The sequence below is a fragment of the Panthera onca genome, chromosome B4 (assembly GCF_046562875.1).
Source record: "Panthera onca isolate mPanOnc1 chromosome B4, mPanOnc1 haplotype 2, whole genome shotgun sequence".
Classification (NCBI taxonomy): Eukaryota; Metazoa; Chordata; class Mammalia; order Carnivora; family Felidae; genus Panthera; species Panthera onca.
This window is the reverse complement of record NC_138345.1, coordinates 12,019,070-12,030,321: the sequence shown is the minus strand read 5'-3', so window position 1 is coordinate 12,030,321 and position 11,252 is coordinate 12,019,070. Positions and strand designations below refer to the sequence as shown.

Genomic DNA, 11,252 nt, shown 5'->3' with positions numbered 1-11,252 from the left:
ACGGACTGGCCACCCAGGCGCCCTGCAAACATATTACGGAATTGTTTAAAGTGTTCAGAATATTGACCCCCGACAGTGGCAGGCTAGAACCTGGGAACACACAAGGCCTGAAAGCAAAGAACACCTCAGGTTCCCGCGAGACGCCACCAGGCCTTGTTGTAAGTCAGGCTGAGTGTCGGGGAAGCAACCAAGTGAAGTGAGCCCAGAGTACTTCCTGCAGCTCGACTGAAGAAGCACCTCTGACCACCGCCTGCCCTCCACCCGCGCCCCGGGCTCCGGGTGTGTGGCCTGAGCCCTCCCTCCCCTCACCTGCCTCCATCTTCAAAAACGTTATTCTCTTTCAGCAGAATTGCCAGCTGCAAAGCCAGCTGCTCCTTTTCTTCGTGTATTTTCTCTCTTGCCGCTCTTTCAGCATGAAAGTCAGAACAGTAAACTTCCATCTGGAAGAAGGTAAAAGACACAGAAGTTACTGCCTGGATGGATTTGGATGCTCCACAGTCACCTGGGGACAGGGCGCGGAATGGGTGCTGCCTCCTGGGATGCACCTTGTAAGTCACAGGTGCATCTTCCTGCTAGAAACCAGGGTGGTGACCGTAACCTTCCAACCACCTTCTGACAGAAGACAAGCTGTGTGTGTGCACTTTAGACAATTAGAACTCGGCAATGACACCAAGGTAGGTGGTTTAAACACTGCACGTACCATTCATTCAGTAAAATTCTCTGATTTTTTTTTAAATTTTTTAAATGTTTACTTTTGAGAGAGAGAGAGAGAGAGAGAGAGAGAGAGTGAGTAGGGGAGGAGCAGAGACAGAGAGGGAGACACAGAATCCAAAGCAGGCTTTTAGGCTCTGAGCTGTCAGCCCACAGCCTGTACGGGGCTCGAAACCATGAACCACAAGATCTTGACCTGAGCTGAAGTCAGATGCTTAACCGACTGAGCCACCAGTTGCCCCAAAATTCTCTGATCTTTTGAAAAAAATAATATTCAGGGTTAGCTTAATATAGTACATGGTTTATTTACTCTGTCAGGTGTGTTTATGAAGTCTTTCCTTAAGTTAAATTTTAAACAGTAATAGTAAATAGATGGTATTTATTGAGGCCAAACATGCACAAAGTCCTCTGTTGGGTGCCTACATTCCTATCTTATTGCACCTTATCAAAAATCCTGGGAACGTAGCCTTGCTATGCTCATTTTACATTTACAAGTTTAATAGCTCTTAATCTTGGTAAGTGTCATACCAGCACTTGAACCGAGAATGAAGCCCAAACGCCGCTTCCCACGGTAGTGGCCAGCCTCCACGATGGCTCCAGTGACCCTCAACTGTTGGTATTCACACCCTTACGTGGTGCCCTCCCACAACGAACAGGGCCAACCCACGTAAGCACTAGGGTAGCGCAGAAAGGACGGTGCGTGGCTTCTGAGCCTAGGTCATGAAAGACACTGTGGCTTCCGCCTCATTCTCTCCGGGGTTACCTGCGGTGGGGGAAGCCAGCTCCCGTGTCACGGGGGTGCACAAGCCAGCCCGTGGAGAGGCCCGGGGGGTGAGGAACTGAGGCCTCTCACCCACAGCCATGGGAGCGAGCGGGCTTGGAAACGGGTCTTCTAGTCGATCCTGAGTGCAGCCTCACGAGGGGCCCTGAGCCGGAATCACCCTGCTAACCTGTTCCTGGAGGCCCGACCCACAGAAATGCTGTGAGGTAACGAATGCCTGTCATTGTTTTAGCCGCTAAATCAGAGGGTAATTTCTTACCTAGAAACGTAAACATTATGCCACAGTAGCAATCTCTTCACTGTTACAAAGTTACAAAGTAAAAATGGGCTACTTAATAGAGAAATGCCCATTGCTCTAATAAAAGCAGGGTTTTTTCCCCTCACATTTTATGGTTTCACTGGACGGTCTGGTGCACTTTCCACACGTGATGTGCTTCAATAAAATTTAAACAAAATATGTCGGTGGAAAGAATATAAAATCCAAAAATATATCTGAAACACCATCGCCTTCCCATTTGAGACCACAACCGGGGTTGGCGCCACTGAGCTCCGTCGCGACGCGGCTCACCTGAGCCCTCAGGACAGTCATGGTCTCCAGGTCCTCCTCCTGCTTCGCGATGGTCTGCTTCATCTCGTCCATCTGAAGCTGCTTGGAAGCCAGGGCCTTCTCTGCCAGCGCCAGTTTCTCACTTAGTTCTTGTAGTACCACCTTATCCACTTTTTCTGACTGCAAGAGACAAGTGTATTCTAGAATGGTTGTGACATAATCCAACCTGCTGTAGTAAAATATTAAAGGAAGTTTTGTCTGTTTTTAAATGACAGGCTCTGAACTGTTCTGTTCATTGGCAATGGTAACGTGCTCAGAAAGTTGTACTCATTTAACTCACAGCTTGCAAATGATAATTTCTTTTCTTTTTTTTTTTTTTGAGAGAGACACACACACACATACACACAGTGTGAGCAGGGGAGGGGCAGAGAGAGAGAGACAGAATCCCAAGCACGGTCCACACTGTCAGCACAGAGCTTGATGTGGAGCTTGAACTCATGAACCGTGAGATCATGACCTGAGCCGAAATCAAGAGTCAGATGCTTAACCAGCTGAGCCACCGAGGCACCCCACAAATTATAATTTCGTAATTTAAAACAATGAAAAAACCCCCACTAAAATAAGGGAAATAATAACAAACCTTGATCTCAATGACGTTGTAACTCACTGCTACTGTTATTTTTCCCACTAATGTTACTCTTACTTGGTGAAGTCAGTGGAAAAGAAACGTGTTTAAGTTAAAAATTTATCCCATCACACCTGTCAGAATGGCCAGTATCAAAAAAGACAAGAGAGAACAAATGTTGGTGAGGATGTGGAGAAAGGGGAACCCTTGTGCACTGTTGGCGGAAACATAAACTAGTGCAGCCACTTTGGAAAACAGTAGGGAGTTTCCTCAAAAAATTAAAAATAGAACTACCGTATGATTCAGCAATTCCACTTCTGTGTATATATCCAAAGAAAATGAAAATACTAATTCAAAAAGATATATCCACTCCTATGTTTACTACAGCATTATTTACAGTAGCCAAGATACGGAAGCAACCCAAGGGTCCATCAAAGAAGTGATGTGTATATATGTATATGCACAATGAAGTATTAGTCAGCCATAAAAAGACTGAAATGTTGCCATTTGTGACAATATGGATGGACCAAGAGGGTATTCTGCTAAGTGAAGTAAGTCAGAGAAACAAATACCATATGATTTCACTTACATGTGGCATCTAAAAAACAAAACAAATGCACAAACAAAACAGAAACAAACTCATAAATACAGAGAACAAACTGGTGGTTGCCAGAGGAGAGAGAGATAGGGGGATGGGCGAGATAGGTAAAGGGGGTCAAGAGGTACAAACTTCTAGTTATAAAATATAAGCCAAGGGAAAGCACAGTACAGCGAAGGGGATACAGTTGGGGTTAGAACAACACAGGGGTTAGAGGTACTTACTCCTGCATAGTCACAAATTTACACATAACTTTTGACTCCCCAGAAATTTAACTAGTAATAGTCTATGGTTGACTGGAAGCCTTACTGATAATTTAGTTGGTTAACATATACTTTGTGTGTTATATGAGTTATATGCTATATTCTGACAATAAAGTGAGCTAGAGAAAAGAAAATGTTATTAGGAAAGTCATAAAGAAAAAAATACATTTATAGTACTATACTTCAAAAAATCTGCATATTAGGGGGCACCTGGGTGGCTCAGTTGGTTGAGTGTCCAACTTCAGCTCAGGTCATGATCTCGTGATTTGTGAGTCTGAGCCCCTCATCGGGCTTGCTGCTGTCAGCACAGAGCCCGCTTTAGATCCTCTGTCCCTCTTTCTTTGTCCCTCCCCTGCTTGCGCTCTCTCAAAAATAAACATTTTTTAAAAAATTTAAAAAAGAAATAAAAAAGCTGCACATTAAGTGGACCTATGCAAACCCCTTTTGTTCAAGGGTCAACTGTACGGTCAATACTATCATAACGACTTTGTATGGTGACAGATGGTAACTACAATTATGAGCATTTCAAAATGTGTATAAATATCAAATCACTATGAAAACTGATCTGACATAATATTGCAACTATACTTTAGTTGCAATTAAAAATAAATACATAGGGGTACCTGGGTGGCTCAGTCAGCTAAGTGTTCGCTCTCGATTTCGGCTCAGGTCATGATCTCACGGTTCGTGAGTTTGAGCCCTACACTGGGCTCTGCACTGACAGCATGAAGCCTGCTTGGGATTCTGTCTCCTTCTTTCTCTGGCCCCCCACCGCTCACTATCTCTCTCTCAAAAAATAAATTAACAAACATTAAAAAATAAATAATCAAAAAAAATTTACTAAGTCTTAGGAACAATATTCTCTTAAGAAAAACGAAAAACAAAGAGTACATTTATAAGCATATAAACTCAAATTCAGAGCTTCCATGATCTTTACTTATTTATCCCAGCTTTCTTCAAGTAAAACTGACAAATAAAACTGTAAGATATTTGGGGCGCCTGGGTGGCTCAGTCGGTTAAGTGTCCGACTTCAGCTCAGGTCACGATCTCGCAGTCTGTGAGTTCGAGCCCCACGTCGGGCTCTGGGCTGATGGCTCAGAGCCTGGAGCCTGCTTCCGATTCTGTGTCTCCCCCTCTCTCTGACCCTCCCCCGTTCATGCTCTGTCTCTGTCTCAAAAGTAAACATTAAAAAAAAAAAATTTAAAAAAACAAAACAAAAAAAACCTGTAAGATATTTAAGGTGAAGAATGTGGCAATTTGACAGGTGTATACAGCATGACAGGGTTCCAACCAGGTTAATTAACATCCATCACCTCACATATCTACCCATGTTTAAACTGCCATATCATGGTGGTATTATACTAATGGAAGTTGCAGTCTGGTGAGTCCAGAGTCTCAAGGTCACTGACAGTAGCAAGCTAGCCCCATGATAGCTCAACGGACACGACCCCTCCAGGGGCAGCCAGTGGTCTCACCGCGCCCTGCTCACGTGGGAGCCCATGCTGGTAGCTGTCCTACAGACCCACCTGCTGTTAGAAATCCTAAAAACTTACTCCCCGACTGTAGGACTCAGCACCATCCCTGCACGCGAAGCACGTTACACATAGGAAGAACACCGGAACTCACACGTACTCGGACACGAGAAATCAATGATAAAATGAAGGGCACCCTTTGAAACCAGACTTAGTTAAGGATTGACAACTACTTTACGTATAAAAATGTTTAACGGTTTCTTTTTATTATGAGGCTACGGAAGTAATTTTCTTCTATGAGTACCTCTTTCCTTTTTAGCTCCTCGATCGTTTTCAACGAATTATTGTATTCTTGAAGAAGCTTGTTATGTGTCACCTGGAGAGTGGCTACCTTGGACCTATTGAAAAAGACAGTAAGAAATGGAATCTTGGGGGAGATATCATAAGAACTTAGTCTTGCTTTCCAACCCCCTTCTGAACACTCAACTAGCAAATTCTTCTCTCCTACCTTTGCCATCCCACCACCTGCTAGCATTTTCTTACTCTCAAAGAAAACAATCTTTACAAAAAAAAAAAATCAAGATTGATTACAAGTCACGTTAATAATTCTGTTATAATAAAACAAATGTTATCTCCTCAGAAAAATCTCCTGTGCTCCTTCAGATACATAAAAGAGAAAATCTTTTAATGTATTCTCAAATCCTATTTCCAATCTGATAAAAGTGCTCTCCTATTTTCTTCCAGCAAGTAGTCATTTGGTCGTGGCTACTCACTTTTCATCTTCAGTTTTAGCTTGCTCCATTTTGATTTCTGATCGCATGCTTTCCACTTGTAGTTCCAACTTTTTGTTGTTATAAACAAGCTCCTGCTTTTCATTCAGCTCTGATGGGGTTGCAGAATTCTTCCTTTCAAGGGCCTGACACCTAAGAAAGATCGATATTTCATGAGGATGAATGACGCTCCTTCATTTCTCAGTGGCTCTTAAATCCCAAGACTATGTAGCAAATACAAAGAAATTTAGGATTGCATTTTTCAAGGAGTATTTAGCAATGCAAACTAAAATATTTTATCCTCCTTGCTTCTTTACTAGAAACAGGCAGTATTTCTAAACCCTCATGACTAAACATTAAAAAAATACAGATCTTTTCTTGGAAAATAAATTTACATATTTCAGAATCCGTATGCCTAATGTAAAAAAGTACAGATCTAAGACCACACAAGCCTTACGCAGTCATGTAAAAACTGCCTTATGTAGTCATGTAAGAACATATTTTTGTTCTTCAGACACAGACCAAAATAGTAATTGGCTAAAGGTCCTTTTCACATACTGATCCATGGATATTGTCAATATTTTAAAAAGTTATGGGTTCTGTTAAGCACAAAGAATATGACTTCTGACAAAGTTTGTTTTTTTTTTTAGTGTTTATTTTTGAGACAGAGAGAGACAGAGCATGAGTGGGGGAGGGGCAGACACAGAATCAGAAGCAGGCTCCAGGCTCTGAGCTGTGAGCACAGAGCCTGACATGGGGCTTGAACTCATGAACCGTGAGGTCATGACCTGAGCTGAATTTGGATGCTTAATTGACTGAGCCACCCAGGGGCCCCATGACAAAGATTTAATAAGGGAAAAGAAAATATCCTAAGCCCTCTTAAAGATCAGAAAGAGAATTTCAGTATAATAATAGTAAATATGAAACTACGGTGGCCACATGCAAGGCATTAACGCCAAGCGTGTCAAACATCTCAACACGTTACGAAGTAGGGATAATGACACACATTTTACAAATGATAAAACTAGGGCTCAGAGAGGTTAAATAACCAACTTGCCCAAGCTAATACCACAAATGAATTGTAGATCCACATTTCAACGAGGTCAGTTTGTCCAAAGTCCCTAGCTTTTGCTACCATGCTGTGCCAGATTACCAGAATACTGTTTAGCCTTGGTAAATTTAACTCCCAGGCAACATACGCTCCTACACTGTGCCGGGAATACGCTTGCCAGCCAATCCCAAAGAACCACATAAACTTCGCTGTTCTAAATTCTGGGTAACTCGTTACATCAAGAAAAACAAGCACATGCAAAGTTCTCAGTGTAAACAGTAGCCTTCATAACTGATTGAAAATGATTTTCTTTTCCTCAATAAATCTCATTCCAGTTCTTTTTGCTCTTTGCAGCTTTCGTTTATGTGTCCTTGTATCAACGCTGTTGACTCAGGAAGGTCACAGGACATCTGGCTTACTGCTTTTTTACAGGTCCTCACAGAGGCTAGTGCATTTCACTGACACCCGCAAACAGCTGAACCAGATTTCCCCGGCCCCCCGCCCCCCGCATTTTCGTACACGTATTTCACGTGAACCTGTGCATTCACCTCAACATTCGTGTTTTCCAAATTCAGATTTTAATTAGGTTTCTATTTTTCTTTCGGTAACACAGTAGCGAAACCATGTTTTTACATGGTATTTTGTAAAAATGTACACTTTCCGAAGAAGAAGAAAAAATTCATCCCTCACTCTTACTTCTCTTGAAGTCTCTTCTTCATTAGCTCAGCTTCGCTGAGTTTTGTATGAGCCTCTTGAAGCTCCTTAAATAGGGTGGTCACCTGAAGGTTCAACGTCTCCACTTCGCTTCCAACCTGTCACACAGAAAATCCCAAGCACGCACATGCAATTCACATCAGAGATCAAATGAACCTCTTTGTGAGAAAACAGTGTGAACCATTAGTGTCCAACTAACATTGATGGGTGAATTGATTAAACTTTGGACAATGAACACCCCAAATACTGTACATGAAAAGAAATGTTTTAGATACAACTCTGTCACCTGATATGTCTGTATTTACTAGTTATATATAACAGTTTATATTTCACAATGTGTAATTTATATGTATAATCACTAATAAATATAAATAGATAAATATAAATAAATATAACATATATGTATACACAAAATGCTCTTTTTCTTACATAAATGATCAATTCGGATGCAGTTGTGATAATGACTTTATCATAGTTTTTTTTTTCTTATAGAAATGGGTGGAGTTTATTTAAATGGAAGAAAAACGTCTCCTCTTTGATACTTGGCAACCCAAGAACCTCCCTTCTTAAGACTTGTAGGGGCCAAAATTCACACAAACGTTCCCAGATGTTAAGGTTTTGACTTTTAAATAGAGAGAGGCCGCAGGCATTTTAGGTTTTGCTAATTTCTGCTCGTCCTTTATCATAACTAAGTTAATACTGATCACGGTCCAGGGGATCACAGAACATAGTGGTGTCAGAGCACAATCTAATTTATCCAGACAGCAACCCATGCCCATCCATATTCCCTGGCTGATTTATGTCTCCAGTTTACTCCACTTTTTTCACTGAACCGCCTTTTTCCCGGCAGTTCTGGCAGAATTGCTGGCAATGAGTTTTATGTTGCCTTGGAAGTCTCGATACTTCTCTATTACTAACAAATGGTTTTGGTCAACCAAGTACGATTACGCCCAGGCTGCCTCTTCGTCTCTGTGTTTTAAGTGGTCGTCAGTCTCTTGAAGTAGGAGACTCAGCCCCGGCCATGGCATACGGTAGGCACTCCGCATACATTTGCTGAATAAATGAATCCGCTGAGGTGAGCATCTTACGTCCACGCTTGTCACGTGGGCAACTGCAGCCCTCACAACTTCCTGGCTTCGCCAGCCTTCCCTAAGCTGAAGACCATGTGGCAGGCTCCAAGGGCACATCTCTGAGCTGCCACGGAACACTGGTGGTACAAGCTTTTCATTCAAACTATGTCATTCAAACCAGTAGGAGGGTAGAACCAAAAGCTTTTAATGAGATCTCGAGTTTCTGGGTCATATTCTCAAATGCTCTTATTACAAAGTGGACAACATTCCTTTCTCCATTAGCAGGCCTGTTCACTCAGTAAGTTAGGAGAGAAATCAGCCAAGAAGAGACAGAGGCGTGATTCCCTAGAATCACTGGGATGGGAACACATCTCCCTACAATTTACTATGGATGAATTTCAAATCGGGACATGGAATAGGAGAGAAATAGAATATATCCAACATTAAAATTATTTCTATTTCTAACGCGAAGAACCCGACACAAGACTCGACTTCAGATACCACACTTTGGGCCCTCGGGAGGGGGTGACAGAGTCTGAGAACCTGAGTACCCACGGTTTCTGGGCCTTTCTCCTCTTCTTTCTCTTTTTCTTTGCTCGTCTCTGTCTGGGTCTCGACTTCCGCATGATCACTGGCTTTCTTTTCAAAATATGAAACTCTGAAAAAGTGCAGAATATGGAAAAGTTACTTTCTCTGTGGCTTCAAGAAGAGAAACAGTTGCGGAAGCACTAAAAGAACACCGTTTGAAATCGATGAGAGATCTGGGGCTTCAAAATTTCTCTGCACTTGCTACGTTAACTTTTTTGGGTTTTGCTCTCATCCTCAAATTGGCTAGAATTGACTGAAGGGATGGGTTTAGGCAGGGTAAAAGGCATAAATCATCCCAAACACTGAAAAACACTGCCACTTTTCACGTAACAGTAATATGCAGAAATATTTTTAAAATCTGTGTTTTTGTGTGTACGTAGGTCATGCACGTGTGTTACAAGACTGTGTGTCCCTTTATAAGGATTCAGCAGAGAGAGGATGCCTTTTTAGGACCCATCAAAGGTCGCAAGTCCCTAAAAACACAGAAATGGACCAACCTTCCTCCACTGAATCATAACCACATGAAAGCCAGCCCAGCGCAAATAAAACAAGAAGAGATTTCTGGTTAAAGATGGTATACTGAATACATGCATGTAATTCTTGTCCCACCCTGAACCCCACCAAAATGACTTTTAAAGAGCCACGTGTGTACAAGAACAAATAGAAAGGGAAAGGAAGTAACAGCAAGAAAATTTGGGGGGCACGGCTACGAGTGGGAACTGAGCCAATAGAGCTGGGTCTGAAGCCAACAGTAGGGAGAGCCAGTGTAAGGTCATCGACACTGTGGGAACCAAAAGGCTCAGGAGTCATCGGCACCAGGTACGTCGGGATCTGGGGACAAAGATGGGGTCTGTTTAAGAGGGACTACAAGATCACAAAATAAAGGGTTTCTGGAGTCAGACAGTAAGAGATGAGAAGTGGGTTCTTCTGTAAGGGGAACTTACACACAGAACACTAAGACCCTCAGCCACCTCTTCCTACTCAAGGACTTTGACATCTAGAAAAGTACCTTCCAGGCAGGATGCTGGAAGAGTCTCCGTTGGAGTACATAAGGATACTCCAGCATAAGGGAAAAGATTTAAAGTTTCTGACACAGGGCTTCCCCGAGAAAACCTCCCAGCCAGATCTCCTGAGATGTGGACCCAGAGCTGCAATCAGCTTCTAATACCCTATTATCCTGCTGAATCTGAGCAAACAGGCAAGACTGCTGGACATTTAAGGGAAATCTTAATATGAAACTGAAAAGAGTAATTTACTGAAAACAGAATATGCCAGTGGGGAAAAAAAAAGTAAAAAAACAGCACTGATGAAGGATCCTTAGACACATAAACACTACAACCACCAAAAAAATGGAACACAATAAAAAAGATTCTCTCCTGCAAAAAAGGAAGATGAAAGTTGATCAAATGTATCAGAAAGGAGAAAGAAGAAAAAAGGAGAGCTAGAAAAAGGGAACAAGGGGTTAAACCACAGGAGATCCAATTCAAAAAGAAAAGTGATGCTAGAAAGAGAGAACAAAGAAAACTGAGGGTTAGAGATAATTACTAAATGAATTCAAGATCATTTTTAAAGAACTGAAGGACATGAGCCTGCAGAATGAAAGAGCCTAAGAGTGTCCAGAACAGACAGATGAAAAACAGGTTCACCACCAACGCATGTGAGAAGTCTCATCACCACAAACATGAAGAATCACAATGGCACTGGGTTTCTCAGCAGTAACACCAAAACCGAGGGCACAAGGAAGCCACGTTTTCGAAAAGTGGAGGGAAAATTATATCCGATTACAGAATTCTATATCTAGCCAAACTATCCATGAAGTATAAAGGCAGGAGGAGAGATTTTCAGATATGAAGGTGTCAGAAAATATACTGCCCATAAATTCTTTTTTCAGTGAGTCAGTGGAGATATGGTGGGCTTGATTTGAAAAGAAATTAAAAAAAAAAGCATAGGAAAGGCATTAGATTCAGGAAACAGGTGATGGAACACAGGAGAGATGAAGGAGTTCCCCAGGGCAAAAGTAAAGGGAGGTGCCAAGATGAGTTCAATGTAGCAGGACCTGGGA

General features: G+C 42.1%; 1 protein-coding gene across 8 annotated transcripts in view; it reads right to left on the bottom strand.

Moving 5' to 3' along the window:
* OPTN (optineurin) overlaps nt 1–11,252 on the bottom strand; it is a 46,701-nt gene that overhangs the window by 12,020 nt on the left and 23,429 nt on the right. For all 8 annotated transcript variants that reach the window (XM_060659298.3, XM_060659299.3, XM_060659294.3 and 5 more), the window contains exons 7-12: nt 9,158–9,260; nt 7,515–7,630; nt 5,771–5,920; nt 5,302–5,395; nt 2,061–2,219; nt 310–440 (exon numbers count right to left, since the gene is read on the bottom strand). In XM_060659298.3, coding sequence (XP_060515281.1) covers nt 310–440; nt 2,061–2,219; nt 5,302–5,395; nt 5,771–5,920; nt 7,515–7,630; nt 9,158–9,260 — 753 coding nt within the window. The remainder of the gene's footprint in view (nt 1–309; nt 441–2,060; nt 2,220–5,301; nt 5,396–5,770; nt 5,921–7,514; nt 7,631–9,157; nt 9,261–11,252) is intronic.